Source organism: Sylvia atricapilla, chromosome 6, assembly GCF_009819655.1.
Source record: "Sylvia atricapilla isolate bSylAtr1 chromosome 6, bSylAtr1.pri, whole genome shotgun sequence".
Classification (NCBI taxonomy): domain Eukaryota; kingdom Metazoa; phylum Chordata; class Aves; order Passeriformes; family Sylviidae; genus Sylvia; species Sylvia atricapilla.
In genome coordinates, this window is record NC_089145.1 from 49260678 (window position 1) to 49283244 (window position 22567).

General features: G+C 36.4%; 1 protein-coding gene across 7 annotated transcripts in view; it reads left to right on the forward strand.

Moving 5' to 3' along the window:
- The window catches only part of EML1 (EMAP like 1), a 79178-nt gene that overhangs the window by 37742 nt on the left and 18869 nt on the right, over window positions 1-22567 (forward strand). Inside the window, exons 5-12 of one of the 7 annotated variants that reach the window (XM_066321864.1) lie at window positions 1175-1222; window positions 4500-4634; window positions 11026-11054; window positions 12465-12491; window positions 14561-14791; window positions 15582-15711; window positions 19871-20020; window positions 21042-21111. In XM_066321864.1, the coding sequence (XP_066177961.1) occupies window positions 1175-1222; window positions 4500-4634; window positions 11026-11054; window positions 12465-12491; window positions 14561-14791; window positions 15582-15711; window positions 19871-20020; window positions 21042-21111 (820 nt within the window). Of the gene's footprint in view, window positions 1-1174; window positions 1223-4499; window positions 4635-11025; window positions 11055-12464; window positions 12492-14560; window positions 14792-15581; window positions 15712-19870; window positions 20021-21041; window positions 21112-22567 lie in introns of those variants that run through there. The other 6 variants (XM_066321871.1, XM_066321865.1, XM_066321866.1 and 3 more) reach the window with 6 other exon arrangements.

Below are 22567 nucleotides of genomic sequence, written 5' to 3' on the forward strand. Positions count from 1 at the left end.
GATGCTGGTGCAGGCTGCAGGCTTGCACATACTTTGCCTTTCAAAAGGAGACAATCAGTCATTCTTTCTCCCCCAGCAGATTGCAAAGTATTACAATGGTGCAAAACTCTGACAATGGAGATCAAAAGGAAGAAGCAGGAACAAAGAAAACATAAAGAGCTTTGTTTGCAGGGAGAATAAAATACTTTAATATGATAAATTCCTGTTCTTCTAAACTCTAAACACATGGCCCCTAGGAAATTGTTCAGTCGCCTGGAATTAATGTTGTGCGTTCTGTTGGGGGGCAGTGATGGTTTGTAACTGGCACACACACAAACTGAATCGAACCTTCAATTAAATGCTCAGTGTAACACTTGTCTCTCGAAGAAAACGGTTTAAAATATTTATAATATAAATTAAAAAAGGAATCCCTCTCCAGTGAACTTCGGGTGGCAAAACTATTACGCCACTTCACAATATCTCTAACAATTAAAGTTATTAGTGCATTTTGCTTCGAGGCGTAATGAAATTAAAGTCATGTGTTATTCCTGAATTCATTCTAATTGATTTAAATGAGGGTCAGAACGAGTGCTAGACAAAATATTAATGCCATCAGTTTCTGTCTTAAGAGCATTGTGTGCCGTCTTTTACTATAAACAGCTTTTATATTTTCCCAAATAATTTTAGTAATAAAGTATATATCTTTTTAATTTTGGCCAGATTTGTTCACCAAAATTCAGTAATACAACCACCTGAAACATTCATGCTATGCAGTGGTATATGTATGTATATATGAGGATTTATTTTCTTGTCTTTGTTGTTGCTTTTTTAATAGTCTTTGTCTTTTAGCTGGATCATCTGTCATGTTCCTTCAGATAGACTCTTCGATTTTTCTTTTCTATTTTTTTTTTAATTTTAATTTTGGGTCACTTTACAAATGGTCAATCTGTTGGGGCACTGCTGAGATTTTGTCATTCAAAGATACATTGTTGTTCTTAAATGTATGGTTTGAAATGATCAAACATCTGAGTTAATAAGCACTTTGTTGTTTACTCTTGCACGTGACTTCATATCTTGAAAGCATGCAATTTTGTCTTTTAATGTAAGTCTTGTAAATGTCTTGTTTCCACATTTTATTGTTGCATTCACTTTTTATTCTGCTTTGTTTATGCACCTCTCAATCTGGATTAAGCAGGTCTGTGAATCTTCTCAATGCATGCAAACTGAAAAAGCCTGCTCTAAGGTGAGGGATCCTTAATAGCTTTGTAGTGTTGAAGTTCAGTTGTTTTTCCTTGCCATTTCAATTCAACACCTAGAAAGTGGCTATTTTAGTAAAAGCGTTAACATGATAGATCTGTAATTATTATTGCCATTTTTAACATTTCCAGAAGTACATGTCTAAAACTTTCTCATCATTAATAAATGCATCACACAACTTAGATAATAATAATGTCAGTGATGGTATCTGCATTATTTCATACTAACATAATTTTTATTATAGCACTGCTAGACCACATTGCTGTCTTAAATAAGTTAAAAATTGTGTAACTAAATGTTATGTTCTTTAATAATTGCAAATGCTCTCCTTTCATATCACTAATGTGGAAGTCAAATTCTGGAATCCAGTTATACTCTTACAAACCTGTAAGTTAAATGAGGATTTTATGTCATTTTAAATTCTTCCTTGGATGACAGTGTATCTACTGTAGGCATGGATATAATCACTGGTGTTTAACAGTCTAGCTCACAAAATGTGTACAATGCCAAAACGGAGTTAATATAATGGAGTTATAGTCCTTGTTTCCAACCACCAATACTTCTCACTGGGCTTTTTTTGTTGTTAAAAGTTTAAAATAAGATTTGTCAGAAGACAGCATTACTAATTAGTTTAAGCAGTGATGGACCAAAATCTTAAGGGTGTAAAAGAACTTTACACCTGTGGTTAAAGTAGTTTTTATACTGATATGAGACTTCTTTATTCAGAAAAAAGATAGAATTAAACTTTTAAATTTTAGTCCCACCCTTTCATTTGTTATCCCCTATATCATCATTTGAATGTTGACAGCTATAAAAATAAAACCCCAAGCGACATTAAAATTAGTTTCAAATTGTTTCTGTAACTTAATTTTTTTCCAAGATTAGTATACTTTGAAAATGACCTTAATTAATTTTGGTGTAGGCTGATGTTGACGCATATTTTCTGTGTTAAGGGTAAGAGGTGCCATCATCAGCCTACACTGAAATTTTCTTAAAGAGAAAAGGATGCCAAAATAAAGATTTGATCCTGAAAATTCACACAGGATTTTTCTGTAATTCATGTATATAATAGTGGAAGGCACATGCTAATAAAGCTATTTAATGTGGAAAAACATTTTCAGTGTCAATGTTTATTTTTTAACTGGAGTAGTATTAAATTGTATGATGTTATGAGATGCAGGGAGAATAGTTAATATTAACAGTATATTCTTTAATTTACTAGAGAAGGTTTTTTCATGCATTTCACATTGAGATAACTTGGATAATGTTAGTCTAGTGTAGGAAGTATGCTTCTGAAATTAAGACGGAACTAAATTCTGCTTGCTGCCTTTTCTCTTCCCCTATAAATGTATTTTGTTCTGTCTTTGTGTAATTTTGCATTCTGCTTGCTTTCTTACACTGCTTTCTCCACAGAAACACTATTTTTTTAATTTCAGCCTAATCATTTGAAGCTTCTTTTTATTACAAGAATGCAGCACTGAACATCTGTCCTACCACTGCATGTACCAGAAGGTTTTTTTGTCAAGCTGCCTTAACATGCATCGCCTCTGCAGATCCGCCCCTGGATGGGGTCTCTTTTCAGAAGGGCAATTGCTTTGCAGAAAGACTCTGGTTCAGGTGTTCCTATCGTTTCTGTAACTGAGTCTCAGTTGAGGTGTTGAAACATTTCCCTCCCTGCTGGTAAAAAGACATGGGGAAGCAGAAATAAGTTTGGGGTTTTTTTAAAGCAGGTGGTGTACATTTGCTAAGCTAAGTATTTTTTGACCAGACAGAAAAGTCTTATCTTGGTTCTTCTAGTGACGGAGAGCCAACTTACACCACACATAAAGTGGGACAGAGCCAGATGAACTGAGATGACAGGGTAGGGATAGCTATTAGAGACTGGTGGGGAGGTTTGGAGTAGTCTTCAAGAATGCATGAGGTGAATATTTTGGTAAGCAGAGCATCTCTGGGGGTGTATGGAGGCCAAGGGGAAGGTGGCTGGGGAGGATAAAAGGTGTGACTAGGATGAGACTGGTCTTAAAGGAGCAAGTACTGAAGTTTTCACAGTGGGATGGAGCTAGTGGTTGGGGTTTGGGTAGAGAGATGTGAGCTTGAGAGCTATCATTGGTGTCCTTAGTTTCTGGGGAGAGAGAGCTGTCGAAGGTAGTTATTTAGTATGGGGATTTTATGGCTTAAAGGGGATGTTTTCATTGTGCTTTCTACAGGGAAGGAAACAGTACAGGACTAAAATGGGGGGAAATGAGACCCTGACATTAAGTTCTGTCATTCAGCTGCTGCCATGGGGTGATTCCTGCCTCAGTCTGGGTACTGCTGCCTGAGCCTCTCTGCTGAAAATGGCCTGCAGCAATGTGTAAAGCATTATCTGCTTTGGGGCCTTCCCTTAGCTGCTCCTTGTCTTGCTAGGAAGCACTGCTTTAGGGAGAAGTGCTTTGGTCAATAATTTGTCTCCTATAAGGTGTAAGTTCTGATTGAGCTTCTCTTAATTTGCTAAGTAATACTGCTTGTGTTTTGGCTCACATTTTCTACATCAGAGAGAGCTGGGTGACTAAGGGGTGCCATAAAGACACACAGGAGCTCCCTTTGTAACTATCTTGGCAGGAAGGATGGTTGAAGAGTGAGAGGGTAGGGTGAGCTTTAAGCCTTTGAGAAACCTCCTGGCAGGACATGTGGGGAATCTAATCTATTCGTATATGTAACTAGGAGGCATACATTTTTGTCAACAATAAAAAAAAAAAAAATGCAGGCTAGATCATAATTAATTGCAGTTTGGAGTATGTTAAAAGTAACTTTGAACCCCAGAGTAACTGATATTGGATGAAGACCCTAAGTTAACATGCTTGTGTTCAAATTTTGACATACTTTTGGCATTCTCTGTAGTCTGGCTGGAAATGGCAGGCAATATGATTTCTCTTTAAATCTTTCACTTCTTCGTGATATAGTCCAAAAGTTCAGAAGTATAAAGTGGTAGTCAGAGATTTTGAAATGTGACCCAGAAAAATGATTGCCACAACTCTATGAAATTGGTTTAGCCCATCTTCTATTTTATGATTAAGGAAAAAGTACTATTTTTGTCTCTGTTGCACCAGGTACTCAGCAAAACTCTTACATAGGCTCTTTAAGAAATCAAGTTAAGATTTTTAAAAAATTGTAGTCATTTTTTTTAGGGTCAGTGTTCTACTGGATACATTTCTCAAAAATATTTATTGTAGAATATATACTTTTACAAGTGCCGCTGTGAAACTTGCTCCTTGTTTTATTAGCACCATTAAGAGAACCAGTTCAGCTGAGCGTGTGTCCCCAGGAGGTCGGAGGGAAAGCTATGGAGATTCCAAAGGGAGTCGCAACCGCACTGGTTCCACCAGCAGTTCATCTAGTGGTAAAAAGAACAGTGAAAGGTAATGTTATCTAAGTATCTATCCCCTTTCTCTGCCTCCTGCTCTAATAACCAAATTAGTTTCTCTAGTGAACTTAGTTTCTCTTGTTTAAAATATGGGAAGCTTTCCGTTTTTACAAAGCTCCAATTCTTGGACTGAAATATTTATTAAAACACTTGAAATAAAACAGGTTTTCATATTTAGATTAAATTTCTTTGCCTTATTTTCAAACTATCAACAGTGTGAGAACTTAGTTTCCCAGGAAAGTTCATAACTATTAAACATGCCTTTTCTAATATCTTAGTGCTTTCCCTTGGTCTTTAAATTCCTGACAAGTACTTCTTTGAGTTTCTAGTTGTGGTGCATTGACCCCAGCTGGCATCTAAATATCACACAGCCATTCACTTCCTGTCCTCCAGGGGGATGAGGCGAAGAAAATAGGAAAAACAAAACTTAGAAAACTCATAAATCAAGATAAAGGTAGCTTAAGAAGTGAAGGAAAGAGGAAGAAAAACCAAAACAGTTGCTGAGAAGCATTCAGTCACCACATCCCACACGTAGACTGATGTCCAGCCAGTCTCTGAACTGTGAATGCCTTGGTCTGAGAGCCAGATTAAAGATAAATGAAGGGAGAGGTTTACATGCAAGTACTGTTCAACGAAGCAGAATGAAGTGATGCCTATCTCTGTGTATCTCTGATTGTGCTTCTCTGTATTGCTGACAGCATGGAGAAAAGAGGATATCTTGTCCAAGGGTTTCAGATTTAGGATAGCCTTGAACAAAAAGCTGTTTCATTGAGGTTTATCAGTATTGTTAGTATAGGTCAACAGTTCTTTCCTGTGTTTCCTAGTCAGAATTTAGTTTTGGCCATTTCACTTGACCTGTTCTATTGCAGTTTCCTTTGCAAGAAATGGTATTGATAGTACTGTTTAGCTTTCTCACAGATGATGTTACCATAAAATCACATTGTTAATGTAGCTCAACTAATAACTTAATTTTACCTGCTTTGTGTGGACATCAATGTCATTAACACAAGTCATTGCCAATGATGTGGCACAAAATGTTCTCTCCTTTTTATCCTTTCAGCATATTTGCTTGAGTAAGGAATGACTGAGCTGGTTTTGTACTATTTTACAGCCCAAATGTGGGTGATTACATTATTAATAGCTTGGTTTCTGGCTTGTGTTTTCAGCTATGAAGCAAGACAGCAAGTGTGCAAGCTATGGAACTTAGGATAAATTATGGGTTGGGCTAAAAGGGCAGACTAGTAAGGGCAGCAGCAAACAGCTTTGTGGCTGTTTTCTACAAGCTGCCTGAACAGGAGGAAGGGCATGAGGTCTTTTACAGGCAGCTTGAAGCAGCCTCAAAGTCACAGGCTCTGGTTCTTGTGGAAGCCTTTAACTACCCGGATATCTGCTGGAGAAGCAACCCAGCAAAGCACAAACAGTCCAGGAGGTTCCTGGAAAGCATTGATGACAACTTCATGTCATAGGTAGTGGAAGATCCCACAAGGAATAGTGTGCTGCTTGACCTTGTGATAGCAAGCAGGGAAGGCCTTGTTGGAGATGTAAAGGTTGGAGGCAACTTTGGCTGTCATGACCATGAGGTGGAGTTCAGTACCAGGAGGGAATGAAGCAGGGCAGCAAGTAAGGTTTTAACCTTGGACTTCAAAAGAGATAACTTTAGCCTGCTCAGGGGTCTTGGAAGAATCCTCTGGTAACAGGACCTGCAGGGAAGAGGGACCCAAGAGAGTTGGTTGGTATTCAAGGATCACTTCCTTCTGGCTCAAGAACCATGCATCTGGATGAGCAAGAAATCAGAAAAAGTGGGCAAGAGACCTGCATGCATGGATAAAGGAGAAGGTGTTCTAGTGGACAACAAGCTGTCCGTGGGCCAGCAGTGTGCCCTTGTGGCCAGGAAGGCCAGTGGAATCTTAGGGTGCATTAGGAAGAGCATTAACAGCAGGTTGAGGGAGGTGATCCTATACAAAATCATTGAATTGTCAAGGTTGGAAGAGACCTTTTAGATCATCAAGTCCAACCATCCGATTCTGCCCCTCTACTCAGCCCTGGTGAGGCACATCTGGAGTGCTGTGTCCTGTTCTGGGCTCTTCAGTACAAGAGGGACATGGAGCTCCTGGACTGAATCCAGCAGAGGGCTACAAAGTTGATCAAGGAACTGGATGGAGCATGTCTCTTAAAAGGAAAGGCTGATGGAGCTGGGCCTGTTCAGCTTCAAGAAGATACACCTGAGAGGGAACCTCATCAGTATCTATAAGTATCTGAGCAGAGGGTGGCAAGAAGATGGAGCCAGGCTCTTTATGATGGGGCTAAGGAATAACCAGAGGCAATGGGCAGAAAATTATGTACAGGAATAGGAGGAAATTTTTCTTTTTTACTGTGTGGGTGACTGAGCAGATTGCCCAGAGAGATTGTGGAGTCTCCCTCAGTGGAGATATCTGAGAACTGTCTGGGCACAATTCTGTGCCATGTGCTCTGATATAGCCTTACTTGAGTAGGAGGGGGGTTGGGCCAAATGAACAACTATGATCCTTTCCAACCTGACCTGTTCTGTGACTCAGTGAAAGGCTTAGCAGATTAAAGGAATAATTTAAATACTATCAGAGAAAATGTTACAAAATTGTAACCAAGGAAGATGTAATATTTACACAATTGTAACCAAGGAAGATGTAATATTTACACAAATTAAAATCTTGTTTGCATTCTGCATCTGTGCATGTGAATGAAGTTTTGATAAGCCAACAGAATTCCACAGGACTGGACCTACTGGTATTTATGGAAATTTGATTGTATCTTAGCATCTGAATTTTCTTTACTTAAAATTTTTGTAAACAAAATTTATACAATTTTTATTGTATAAACAACAAATACCTATTAGATATGGGTTTCATTTTGTTTCTAAGATTTTTGTACTTCAAGATTTCTAAAAGAAAAATATAACTCAAAAAAACCACTGTAGCAATACATTATGTCCATAAATAAATATTACTTTTGAGAGGTAAAACAATCTATTATTACTTTACATGTGTAGATTTGAAATCTTTTCTCAGACCCTTGTAGCACAGAGAATGTATATCTACACATATCTGAATCAGCAAACCAAGCATCAACAATCTTAGGGACAAGTGAGCCTGAAAGGTTTGAAAGGCAAAACAAAGCAAAACCCATAATCACCAGTGATGGGACAGCTAAAAAAAATCTCACACTTAATTTAAGCTGCAAATTCTGTGAAGTGTTGCAACACTGTGTAACTTCCTGCAGCTACTTTGCCTTGGTGAAGTCATTAGCATGGAGCTGCTGTTTTCTGTATTGATCTCTTGAAATGGTTGGATTTTTTTTCCCGAAGGCTTTGCTTTTTATTTTGCACCTATATATAACTTCCTACTGTATCACACATTACAAATTATATCAACAGCTATTATATGGTGACCTCATAGATTTAAATAACCTCATCGATATACAAAACAAATGTCTTATGGATAGTTTTTGTTAAAAAAAAAAACCTGCCATACTTAGATGAGTGCACGTGTTTCTGGAATATGAACAGCAATTATTTCACCTACCAGTGATGAATCGCATTGCTTTTCTACTTTGCTGTATGTAGTAATTTACTTTAGTTTTTGAAAAAGTTTTAACAAACATGATCTTACAGTGCCCTTGCTCTGTGTGTTTTATCCTATATAAAAAATTGCATTAGATCAAGTACCCAAAAGATGAATTCAGTGTGTGTTGTGCAGTGGAAGATCTACATATCAAAATCTAAATACAATACAGTGCTTTGCAAAGTCCGTTTTATGAATGTATCTCTGATCCTGCTACCTGTTTAAGGTGACAATTATCTGAAATTAGTTATATGTTAAAGCTACTAAACACATAAAGTGAGACTGTTAGGTTATTCACTTAAATTAAGGAAAGCTATGACTTCTATGAAAGATATAGATGTACTGTACACTTAAAAATTGATTCCAAAATAGTTGAGAAATAAAAACATTGCAACAAAATAATGGCTATCTACAAAATGTTTTGATTTTGCTCTAAGGTTGACCACAGTACTTGAGATGCATTTTTAATTTTTACATACTTTTTCAGCAGAAACTCAATGGTTTTGTAATTTTGCTATTGTTAGGCCACAAAGGGTTGAGCAACAGCACTGATCAGAAATCACTCACTTAGGGCTTGGGGAGGAGGCCCAACACACAAGGGATGCAATGTCTAAGTAAAGTGCAAGTATTCTGAGTAACTAATCAGGAGCATGTGTTAGATTGCCTCAACTGGTGCTCATGATGTTGATACGACTGTGAAAACAATAATCGTATGGTTAGAGACTTTTCCCTTCATTTCTGTCCCATGCAACCTGTTCAGCACCCCAGCTTTCACCTCCTTGAAGAATGTCTGTCCTTATTCTGTGGAAGAGGCTGGCTAAAGACTTGCCTCATGTTTCTTCTCGAAACTGAGCCACCATGCAAAATACAAAGCAAGAGTTATGGGAAAGAACATGATGGTTCTGTACACTGGGACTAAGACAGTCCCCCCAAAACTGACTGTATGTGTGAAAGAGTGTGTTAACCTAACCACCTACTCACAGCTCATTTGTATCCTTGACCCCTTTGCATTCCTTCCAGCTTGAGCTGTTCTGTGACTCTATTTTTCAAAGCATATAGGGTTGTAGGCTGTTACACAAAGCCAGAATGCTATAGAAAGCTCTTTCAAGAAGCTTTAAGCCTAAGGAGATGACCATAATCTCCCCTGCTACTATGAAGTGTCCCTAGTCCTATAGCTATCAGCCAGGAGTAAGCCTTCCTGAGGGTTACTTAAGTAGGATGTGACTCAAGTTCAGGAAAAAGGGTATCCAGAACTCTGAGCTGTGTGTGGTAAGGGTTTGTATAATTAGAAAGTACAGATGATTTGCTTTATTACTGTCATGAATCAGCCTTTGACATTTGCTTGATTGGCTTGAATAGGTTGGCATGGTCTGTTCAGAGCTAGAGACTGTTTTGTCTCTAATATGGCAGCATTTCTGACTAGTTCTCCATCCCATAAAGTTTTTTTGTTTTCTAAAAATATCTTCATTCATAAGAGAAAATGTTCATCTTGGTGTTAACAATGGCAGCATATCATTCTATATATATAAATGTCATTGGCTGTGTATGCCAGCTTGAAGCATGTATTTTGATGCATGATTAACACAAAAGCTGATATTATGGAAAGTTGCTAAATGGGGAGTAGAATCAGAATTAGTTTGGTTTGAGTTTATAATTAAGTAAAGTATTATTCTCAATGTAAGTGTCAAATGAAAGCAAAGGGAAAGATACAATAGAATTATTTGCTACTTCTTTCATTGTAGTGAGAATCCTCTATGGTCAGAAAAAAACCTGTGTGCAAAAATCCAACACAGTCAAGTTTCTTTTTTTGATTTCTCCTTATCTGCCCAGTGCAATCTAGGAGAAGGTGTTGAGATGACTCTAGGAATACTTCATACTTCAGCATTTCTCCATCAGAATGATAGGGGTCCAGTGCTTTTGGGATCACCCTAAGAAACTTACAGCAGTTATGCGATACTTAAAAAGTCTTATTGCATTAAAGAAGAGAGAACTGGAAAGAAAAATAACTGCATAATATAACTTTGTGTCCCTTCAATTCTTGATCAGGAACAACACTCTCAACCTTAATTTACAGAGGCAAAGGACAAAAACCAAAAATGACTAGCATTCCTTAACAAAGATTCCTTCCTTTTGGCCAGGGTAGTATCATCCAGAGAGCTTCTCAACATGCTGTATATATTTTCCCCTCAAGTTTTCCCAAATATTTTCTCAAGACAATAAGAAAAACTCATTTCTAGTTGTCTTGCAGGCAGCTGTACTGTGACAAAGAGAAGTGTCAAAGTTATAACTATGATTATGACTTGAATCATAGTTATATGTGTTTTCTGTGTTTTACCAAATACTGTCATTTATCAAGGAACAACTGGACATTTCCATGTTTTATGTGAAATCTTTGAAAAAAGCAGGATGCAAACTTTGGTTTGATCCTTAAATCCAGGCTAGAAACAAAAAACTGATACAGCTGCTTGTGGCCAGTTCCTGGGCTCTCCTGTAACTGGACTAACTTCACAGAAGAAGAGAATTTGGTAGTTAATAGAAGAAAATCAATAATTTTGAGAATGTAATGAGAATTCAATGTAAAACTGCCATCAAGGATGTTTACTGGTTTTAACTGTGTTTACCTGGGGATTTACTTTGTAAATAATTTAATTGAAAAAGCATTTATATTCATACATACACTCAACAAAATTATATTATTATATTTTCGGTTGTGTATTATATTGATACATATACATGTGCAGACTGTAAGTGCATGCTTTTAAAATAGTAATTTCTTCATTATTTTCACAGCAAACCCAAGGAACCAATGTTCAGTGCAGGTAGGAACTTTTAAAATTTTTAAGCAGATAGCAACTGTGTTAACATATTTGGGTTCCTCCACTAGACCCCCTTTCTTCTGTGGATGCCTAGAAATTGGTATTGGGAATTTAATCATAATACTTACAGGCTGCTGCTGATAAATTTGAAAAAGTTCATCAGTTCACTCTAGATTTTATTGATCCAATAGATTTATTTTACAGTTGGGATTCTTTGTAAGAAGACAAGGACAAAAAAGACCACGTCTTCTTGCTTGGCATATGTCTTCTCTTTCAAAGCAGTATTAAGGTTTTGATAATTAAAGCAATGCCAAATTCCAGCTATGACTCTGTCATGTTGATCATAAAGCAGTGCCCTCTAAAGATTGCCACATCTGTCCCAATGCCTTGTAATGTAATTTGTCAAATTACAAATAAAAAGGTGTTTTGTTACTACAGTTTTGGTAATCCATCTTTAATTTGAAAAGCACTTCAATTTTTTCCAACATGAATATTATTCCTGCTTGAAAGATTTTGAAAGTGAAATAGTAGGTGTAGGTGAAAGCAGTGTTTGTCCTTGTCATTAGACAGTTAAAATTTTTGAAGAGTCTGAATAAAAATATGAAGCTGAGAAGTGTATATAACAGTTATTTTTGTTCTGAAAAGTCAGCAAATAAAATAAAGATTTTTTTAACAAAATAGGGAAGGGAAAAATGCTGTTGATTTATCAGATATATTGTATTATTTTTATGCATAGTTCTATGACAGTAATCATACATTAAGCTGAGAAAGTTGGACATCTTTTGTTTACTGCATGGATTGATCAGCATCCAACAAAGCTCTTAAGCCATATTTCAAGGTTTAATGTAACTGATTTTGTACATGAAGTTAAATAAGCATTTAAGTCTCTTGTGACAGTAGAATTATGGTTCACGTCCCTTCCATGAAAACTGATGGTTTAGAAAAAGAAAACTTCTGGTTTGCACAGAATATGCTTTCCTTGCCTAATTTTTCTCATTCCCTTATACCATGTAAGCCTAGATGTTTGTGATATTTTCTCTTCTACCACTTTTCCCATAGATAAAGGTTAGTAATTAGATAGGTGTGACACTACATTGATGTCCTCACCTAGACAAAATTCCTACTGAAATGAATGTTTTTTCTAGGAAGGTTTTACTTGATATTTTACTGAAGTATATGGTTACGTAATGGAGTTTAAGCCAGTGTTTTAATGGTAGCACCAAACAGAGGCCCCTTACTGAGGAAAGAGGTTTAGAAGTTAATTATCCAGTGTATGGCTCAGTGTTTTGTCAAGCCCCAGGTTAGTCTGCAGCAGAATAAGGCTGGACAGCCTGTAGAGCAGGTATTTAGAGAGTTATTGTATTCAAACACATCTTTATCTAGCCCTTCTGTCTCTGTCTCTGTAATCACAAGGGAAGCGCCGTGTGACACACTGCAAAGGTAGGCTTCACTTCCAAAACCTCATAGCTCTCGAAGCAAAATGGCTCTGGTGGGATAAAAGCTCAATATACATACAGCTGTTTTCTAACTTGTGCGCATTTTGCAACATTAAAACTTTCCTAGTCCTTTTGAGTGAAACAAAAATGTTATACCATTTATTATACGACTTACTGAATTATAACCCTCAGGTGCACTCTAATCATAATAACGGGTTATAATTTACATTCCTATGGACTTATTCCTGAGAATTTGAATTAGAAAAAAAATGTTGAGAGAGCTATATGGCAACATGTGGATGTTCACTGTGTTTGAAATGGCATTCTGCACTTTTGCTGAAATTCATATAGAATTTGCCCCTTTGTTGGCTGTTTTGCTGTTGGCATAACATGATCATAGAAGCCTTTGTTTTTTCTTGCTTTTTCTTACTGAGTAGATTGTAGATGTTTCTGAATCTTAAATAAACAGACCTAGGCCTACAACTAATTTCTCGTTGCTTTTTGCTTAGTGTCATAAAGCAGAGTTACATTTGGTAAACATACCGTATTGGTGTCTAAAGCTTTAGTTAAGTTGTAGTGTAAATATGCACATTTTTGATGCATGTTTATGTCTGTGATCTAATCACAGATTTATCTGCTGTTTAGAAATAGCTATATCCTAACAGTTTTCCCACTAATCAGCATCTTTCAGCTTTGCAATAATTGTGAATTTCACAAAGCAAAAAATGTTTGTTCTCAAGGCAAAGTCTATTAGAGAGTCTCTACCTCTGTGTATTCTTTGTACAAATTTATACCTGCAACCAGTGGTGGTCTCCTTTGCAGATCGCACTGGCATTGATGTGCCTTTTTATTTCAGTTCATTAACTGTTAATTTATGCAACAACAATATCAAATACAAAACTGCAGATGTAAAAGATACATTTGTCTAAAAGTTTCACTGTTGGTCTATCTTTGTAGTTTGATGATTGTCTGTCTTTACATCTATATCTTTAAATTTAGAACTCTACTGTCTTATAAACTTTAGAGAAGTATGAAAAGAAGGATAGGAGATTGATTGTGCAGATAATATATTTGGGTTAGGAACAAAAAATGATGGAATATTACCAAAAGTTACAACTGAATACAAATATGACTTCTATGCCTGACCTAATCAGCCTGAGTTCTTCTTTATAATTAGGAGAGACACGTACACACATTCTGAAGGCATAATTTATATACTTGCTGTAATATACTTGGTATAGTTCACTGGTTAGTATGTACTTTCCTAGTCTGGTGTGACCAGGTCAAATGCTCCCACTGTAGATGGCTAAATGCAACTTTTATGAGTCCTGTAAGCTTCAGGTGACAAAAAGCAGCTTGGTGAATTAAACTTTGGTTCATTCGCAACCTTTGATAAGTTGTAGCCAGTAGTTGTTATTGCTGAAAATCTGTTGACTTTCAGTGCACCAGCATCAGCAGTGTTGGCACGTGTTTGAAGCTCATTAAATAGATGCTGCATGCGCATACAAACAGTGCTGAAATGCTTTGCTATTTAATGCTCAACCCTCTATTTTATTTTCCAATACAGATATATTGGAGTAGATTTTTAAAAACAATTCCAATATTCTATCATTTTAACAGGTATCTTGAAATTCCAACCTTCTGTCGCTATTATTTCATCATTATTATCTCTTCTTTTTTTTCATTAAGTTCTCTGTTGCTTTCATTTTTATGTATGCATTTTTTAAATGAAGCTAGAGAGGCCTAGCTGTAACTTTACTGTGACAGATCAGGTAGATCTCTTTCCCATATGACTTAGTCTAAAGGCAAAATACACATCTATTTAAGTGATACAGTATAGCTATGATGTTTATTTGTTCAATCTTATTAGTCAGGATTTGTAGCATATGCTTATTTCCAATTAAAATAAAGCCTTAGCTTTCAAATTTAAAAAATAGTGGTATATTTGTAATGATACTTAAAAATTCATAGCATAATTTAACAGTCCTAAATTGTATAATTTTTTTTTCATTTACATGATTTTTGTTACTTTTGCCCTTCCATTTCCTCTGTGCCCACGATTATTCTGCCTAGTAACTCTACAGATGTCACTGACTCCAAAACTGCTTGATTCGCATGCGAACAAGGCTGAACCCCTTGATCTGCCGATGGAGCAGCAAGAGCCAGCACGTTCTGAATCTGGACAAACTTCATCAGAAGTTCACAGGACACCCACTTTGGCCTTGCCACTTCCCAAAAGTCCTAGTCAGACCTTCATGGCATTTCCCAGATCTCCTAGTTTTATAAGCCCCATGAAGTCCCCAAGTCAGTACTTCCAGATCTGTTATTAATCTCTGCTTCTCTGCCCCAAAAATATTTCTTGCCAGTTCAACACATTACTTTTAGTATTTTCTTCTAGAAATGTTTACTTCTGTCAGCCAATTGAGTTTTTGTAGCTTCTTTCCTGTATGTCATTTTCCTTTCTTTTAATGTGCTGTCAATGTTGTCATTCCTATTTCAATGTTTAGTAGTTCTTAAAGCACATAACTTTTCTGCATGTACATCAGCATGATTCCTCTTACTAATTGTTTCTGTTCCTTATTTCGAATGTATCTCTAACACTGTATCGAGTGTAAAGCATATCTTTACACTGGGATGCAAAGAATGCAACTGAGTGTTGGAAAATAATTTAGATGCTGATGCTCAACTGTAAACTTTGATTAAAAAATAAAATTAATTTTAAGTGGCATTTCTGCGTTAATTGTAATCTTTGATTTATTCCCCCTCATTTTTAATATTTAAAAACTGTAATATTGTAACATTTTTTAAAAAGTTTTAATTTCAGACCTTTCTGTTTTGTAGTTTTTCATGACATTGTTTAGTTCTAATTCTGCTCAGAATATTTAGAGGAAGAAGGGACTTCATATGTTTTTAAAAATTCTGCTTAGTGATTATGATTTAGGAAAAAAAAGCCTGCTAAATTTCTAAGTTTGAGGTTGCATGTCATTCTGTAATTGTAATGCACCAAACTGTTATGTGGGAAGGGATGGAGGAGCACTGGAATTCTCCCCGGTGGCTTTTTTGTGTAACATTAAACATTTCTGACCTTTTGTAGAGGAAGGATACGTTAAAATGTTTCTTCGTGGACGTCCTGTTACCATGTACATGCCCAAAGAGCAAGTGGAATCTTACAATTTGGAAGCAAAAGTAGAACTACCAGCCAAGAGGCTTAAACTGGAATGGGTGTATCCTTTCTGTGCTGGAGGACTACTGGAAATCAATCATTCCATAATGATTTGGGTTAAATAACTTTCTGAGCTAAAGTATAGTAGGATTAAGATCATAGGGTTCATTTAATTGGTAAAGTGACATTCCATTGAAAATAGATGTTAATTTCTTGAGGCTGCTGTTCTTCACCTTGTAAAGTACAGGGTGGCAGCTTAAGAAAGATTTTGCTTAAATGTTGCCCGAAGGTTAAGTCTGAAGCATGCTAATTAGCCAAAGATTAAACTAGGCATATCATAAGAATGTAGTGAGCTGGGATTATTAATTATAATATGCATAAGACAAGCTCAGATTTTTTTCCTAGTTCTTAGCAGTAATTTATCATTTTTAACTGTTTTATAAAGTGCACATCATTGTCCTTAAGAGGATTGTACATTCAACTTGAATAAGCCCTGAATTGAGTAGTGCTGTGCAACTGATACATGCTTAGCCATAAAATTTATAAAATATAATATATAAAATAATATTTGGATTTGTGTCTTAAGGGGACTTTAAGCACCATAAATACTGAACAACCAGATTTTTCCACTGACTTCGATGAGTGGACATAATTGCAGAAATCCAGCTTGAAAGAAAAGTGTTTCATTGCATACGAAAGTTTTCCTGTTTCATTTTTAAGAATAGTGGTAGAATATATTCTTTATTTTTTACAAAAAGACATTTCAATTTTGTACAGCCTTTTTTATATGTAATAGATGATTCAAGATAAAATATAAACACAACAAGATTTGAGTTTATTTGTAATATCCATTATCTTTAGAGAGATGACATTTTCATAAGGTTTTCTCTTTTAAGAAAAATCTCTTTTTTGATTGCGGTGAAAATAGGAAATTACTTTGTCTTCATAAAAGAAGACAGACTGCATATAGTCTTTCTCAAAGTTGTATAAATAGAACTGCATGTGGTTTCAGAATGTTCAGAGGGTTTCCAAAAGTCCCTTTGTATTCACAAGAGATTAATGACAGATTTAGTAACCATTCTTATTTTTCCTATTGCAGCTGAGGCTGTAGGTTCTATACCATTCTGCTGGAACTGCATAGATAGTGCATGCACAAATAAGTGAAGATGGGTTAAAAAGACAAAAAACCCCATAAAATTAGTAAAACAGGTGAGATTAGAGTGCTAAATGCTGCTTGCAGCATTTTACCATCTAATTGTACAGGTTCTCACCACTTATCTCAACATAATTGAATTGTTTCTTTTGCAGTTGTAAGGATCTCCTGGCTGGGGGGACCTAAGGATGATAAGGAGAAAGTGTTAGAAAGCTCGCTGAAAGAACACAACACCCAGCCATGAAACACAGCAGAATGTCATTAGCAGCATGTAGATGGAACCTGACATCAATATTTCAGACTATTATAAGAAATTATAATTAGAGTAGGTCATGATTTCAGTCTCATTAGTTTCTCACTTAAGCTTATTTAAATGACTGAATATTTGCCAGATGGACTATTTTTTTAGTTTGAATATTCATATGTCCTTCCAGGTGTGTGTCTGTATACCCAGCAGAATCCTATCTAAGGTTGTCTAGGAATAGAAGAGATGTGAATTAATAAAACTAACTAATCCTAGATGCTTATTCTAAATGGTATTGAGGAGGAGGTAGCTTTTACCAAAACTACTGTGCTAGCCTTTTCTAATTTATTTGCAATTAAATCCAATCATGATATCCATACTTAATATTTATAACAATGACTAGGTATATGGAAGGTTTAGAAAGACAAAAATAATTTTTAAAAAAGGGGGAGAAAGTAATGCCCACTTTACAGACTATAAGAAGGAGAAGAGAAAATGTGAGCAGGAACATAAGATCATTTAAGAAGAAAGACAAATGCATCAGAAAACCAAGCAAAAGTGCAAGCATTCATTCCAGTTGGGTGGGAGAAGCTGCACTGTTTGATTGGAGGGTGACAGAACTGGAATAGGAGAAAAACATCTTCGTAACAGACAAATGAGTCTAGCTGTGGGAGTACAGCCAGAAATGCTCTATAATGTAAGAATGGGGATAGGGAAACAAGATATTGGAGGTGCTGTGGACAACTGGAAAGGAAAGCAGGCTGTGATGAGAAACAGAAGGAAGAAAATCTGATGTGTATAGATTTCAGGGCATACAAAATCCATAAAGCGTTATTAGAGTCACGGTAGCAGCTGTCTGGGTAAGGTGAAAAAGGTGCACAGTTCTGAGATATTATCATATATATATATTAGGACAGTAAGAAACAAAAATGCTGAGTGATGAAGTGTGAGGGGAGCTGGAGCAGAGGTGGAAAATCCAAGTGAGAAATCAGCACTAAGGACATCAGGGTGGGAGCAGTGGCCTGCCCAGATCCATTTGAGAGCAACTCAATTGGGAAGCAAGAGGTTTGAAACAAAAACTGCAGGCCAAGTGAAAAGAAAAGGTCAAGGTAACACTCCCTGAAGTGCCAGCTCACCAAATCCAAGTCGAAGCCACCAAATCCGAGTGTGGGAAACAGTGAGGAGAAGGAGGGATCAACCCCAGGAGTTTGCATATGAGAAAAAAGGGTAATAGAAAGAAATTGAGTGTTTGACAACAGCAGTCATGTGGAGGCTTGAATGCAGCATTGTTCCCCACAGGAAGACTAGTAAAGAAAGGAGAATTTTTTCCCTAAAGAACGTAATCTTTCCCATTTAATGGCTATTTTTCTGCACTAAAATATGTTCCTTACGCATGTTTATGTAATGTTCTTCAACTTTTAGAAGTTCAATTCCTTACACTAACTTCAGCTGCTGGTTCACTATAAATTTGATTATATGTTGTTGAACTAGGGAAATATGTTGGCTTCAATTTGTAATGGTGTCTGGCCTTAGAGAGAAAAATAAATTTAAACAAATAAAGCATTGTCCAGCAATCTGGAGTAGTAACACCAACCATCACAGACAGATTCAAATTGATAGTAAATTTTTTGTAGTTGAAGGTACTGATTGTTTTAATGTCATTGCATTTTAATATCTCAGACTTGAAGAGGCTTTGGTTTGAGATACTTCAGTTTGAGACTAAAAGCTCTATTTCTGAATTCATACTTTAATGATTGGGTATGCAGCACTAGTTCTAGTGCATTTATAAGAAAAAAAGCCAGCAAGCTGTTTCTTCTAAAATAAGTATTTATATAGGATAACTATTGACCTGAATATTTCAACAACATTAACGTGACTATTTTAGTTTAAGTGGCTTATCATTGACCATACAGAATAGTGCATAAATATCTTGCTTAGATCATGTAATTGGGGTTTCATTATCTGTCCATATATTTTTCACAGCCAGTTTCTCCATATTGATTGCATTAGAATGCACTTCTGTTTTGCCAAGATTCTGCTAATGCTGTTTCTTTCTGTTCCCATTAAAAAAAGAAAGCCAAAATAGTTGTAGTCCCCAATGATTCATCAGAAGAATAAAACTACAAAATTTGGCTGAATTAACATTCAGTCTAACTTAGATTATTATTCCAGTCATTTCACTGAAATAATTTTAGATTTGTGATTATATGACTAGCATCAGAATCTGGGCCACTGCCTTTTAAATACTACAAAAATAAATTGGAATGGATGATGTAACTCTTTTATGGTTTTTATCCATCTGGCTGGTCATGTCCACATCAATGAAATCAATCAACCTGCACACAGGATAATGCAATCAATCCTTGTGTAATGCAGGGAGATGTGCTGAATGACTTAGTGTTTTTATCAAGTCCAGTTTTTTCCTTTAATTAGTCAAGCAGTATAAATAGTAAATACACCTGGGACAAAATTAGTCTTTCCTTTGTCTGGAATTTAGCAAATTCCAGAGAATGCTAAAGGAATAGTACATCTGCAAATCCCCATGTTCTTTGGTATGGATTTTCTGTAGGATTTGTAGATTTTAAAGTCTGCCAAGTGCTTGAGCTCTCTACTATAGTAAGAGAAGGAGTTCTGAAGGTTGTCAAGTAATAAAGCTGTGCTCAAGCCAAGAGATGGAAACTCTAGGACAGACTGCAGACTACAAGGACAGACAACCCTTTTTTTTTATTATTTTTTTTTCTTTCTTTCTTTTTTTTTTCATTTTGTTGTTTTTAACATTCTTCATGGGTAGATAATGTTATTGCAGCTTGACCAACACTCTAGCTATGGATATAGGGGTCGGGATTGTCGCAGCAATCTCTATCTCCTGCCAACGGGTGAGACCGTGTATTTCATCGCATCTGTAGTTGTGTTATTCAATGTCGAAGAGCAACTTCAGAGACATTACACTGGTCATAATGACGATGTGAAGTGGTAAGTCATCTAATAATAGTTCTTTTTTTCTTCATGAAACAGTGGTTGAGATAAATCCACTCATTTTCCTTACTCTTCTTTTAGGATGATTGAACGTTATCTTCTTTAGAAATTTCTCCTTGCTGTTTTTAAGTAGGATTGAATTATTACCCTTCACCAGGGCCTGGATCCCTTTAGGTTCAACCTAACCAGCAAAAAGGTGTTATTTCACCTGTGGTCTTCCTGGTAGTCTTCAGGCGTGCTAATCCCATGGCAGATAGCCTGTAAGTTAGGCCTGATTTGTTTGCTGTCACACACACAGGCCAGATTGAGCTTCAGAGTGATTTAAGTGTGTTGAAGCTCAAAGGGTACTAGATACCACAAAAATCAGAATCATTAAACTGAAATCTAAATAAACATATGGTTTATCTTGATGATATCAATCTGCTTGCACAGTGTAGCTGAAAAAGAGCACCTGGATTATCTGATGGGCCCTAATGTATGAAATGAGTTTGACATCCCTTCTTTCAGTTAGGCATTATGAAACACCCATTGTCCCTCACAGCCAAAACCAGGCCTGATAACCAAATCTGCTTGAATTGTGAGCATGTTTCATAAACTGAATTATTTGTGTAATCTGGTGGTTTTACAAGGAGATTTTTACCTTGGCCCTGTTCCATCTCATTTCCTTCTTTCAAATTTTCTGTCTCTAGATATTTCAAAGCTATCAAGTTTACTGGAAAGAGGATGCCTTTCTGGTTTGTAAAGCTAAATGAATTATTGCCACAGTTCATTTTGTAGGGTATTTGGTCTCTAGAACTGCATGCAAAGCAGTGAGTGAAAAAAGAATTCAGAGGATTTTAAAGTATAAGAGCATGATAATTGTTTTGTCAGATCTTCTTTTATATTCTTAAAAAAGGTTACTCTCACATCCTGTGTGCTTTATATTACTAAAATATGGCTATTTATTACAATCTCAAGTAATAGCTTGTTGAAATAGTCAATAGATTTAAGTTTGGCCTCTTCTTCTTTTCTTTTGTAGCCTGGCTGTTCATCCTGATAGGATCACTATTGCAACAGGTCAAGTTGCAGGGACATCCAAGGATGGGAAAGTAAGTGGCTGCTTTACTGATGTGTTATTGTTTATATTTCATAAGAATATGTTATTAAGAAGATACATGCTGTATTCTTTTCCTATTATAATTGGTCTTTCATTTTTGGACTGAATGAAAGCAAAACAATTTGAGAGTTCCTATTGCACGCTATCACAGTTACCCAATTCCATTATCAGGACTGGTCAGTGGTTTCTAGTTCCATGACTTGGGCTGAAGGTAAATTTGGAGCTGGTCTCTGTGAGACATGGAGGGATAAGGCTGCAAAGGAGACCTGAGAGGGTGGATGGATGTGAAGGAAAAGAGGGCATTAAATTGTATGGTGTACAGCTTCATTTTTGATCACAGCTACCAAAACTGAACTACAAAGAATGGGTTTGAGTTGTTTGCTGAAAAAGAAAACCAAACCCTTTTACTCTTGCCAATCATCTTGGCAAGAGTAATTTTCTCTCCATTGCCACCTGTGAGCTTATCTATTGTAAGCTTAGCTGTGAGCTGGGGCTTTATTTGAACAGAGAAGGATGAACATTGCTCCAAAGAGCTAACAAAAGGGAAAAAGAATAGAACAAGCAGAAGCAGTGAAAACCATGAGGAAAATGTTACTCAGTAGACTATGCAGCTGTTGTCTAAACCAAACTATTGCAAACTTTTTGGCAGGTGCTAAAGAAGAATTTTGAGATGAAAACTGGACTATCAATATGCTGACTGCTTTAAGTGTCATGTTTTAACTCCAGTCAGCAATTAAGTACCACTCATCCACTCCTCCACTCCTCCACCCCTCAGTGGGATGGGGAGGAGGATTAGAAAAAGTACAAACCCTGTGGTTTGAAATAAGAATGGTTGCTGTAATTGCTATTATTATTAAATTTTAATTAAATGATAATAACAACAAGAAAGACAACTAAAAGAGAGAAATAAGACCCGAGAAGAAGAAGTGATCTACAATGCAAGGGCTCATCACTCACTGACTGATGGCCAGCTCATCCCCCAGTAGCAATTGGCCTCCACTGGCCAACTTCCCAGTTTATGTACTGGGCATAATATCCTCTGGTATGGAAAATCCCTTTGGCCAGTTCAGATCAGCTGTCTGGACCATGTTGCCTCCTGGCTTCACATGCTGCTTCTCACTGTCAGAGCATGGGAAAATGAAAAGTCCTTGACTTAGGGTAAGCACTGCTCAGCAACAGCCAAAACATCTGTGTTATCCACATTATTCTCATCCAAAACACAGCACTGCACCAGCTACTTGAAAGAAAATTAACTCTATCCCAGTCAAGACAAGGATAGTGAAAAAAAGTGAAATCCCAGTTATACAGTATAAGTTTTATATCGAGATAACTTAGCTGAGTAGTGTAAACTATTAATTTTTATTATGTGTTGGAGCTTTTTTACTTACCATTGTATTTATAAAATAAAACCTAAAAGTTCGAGGTCTGTGTTTGAGTGGAGTGTAGTA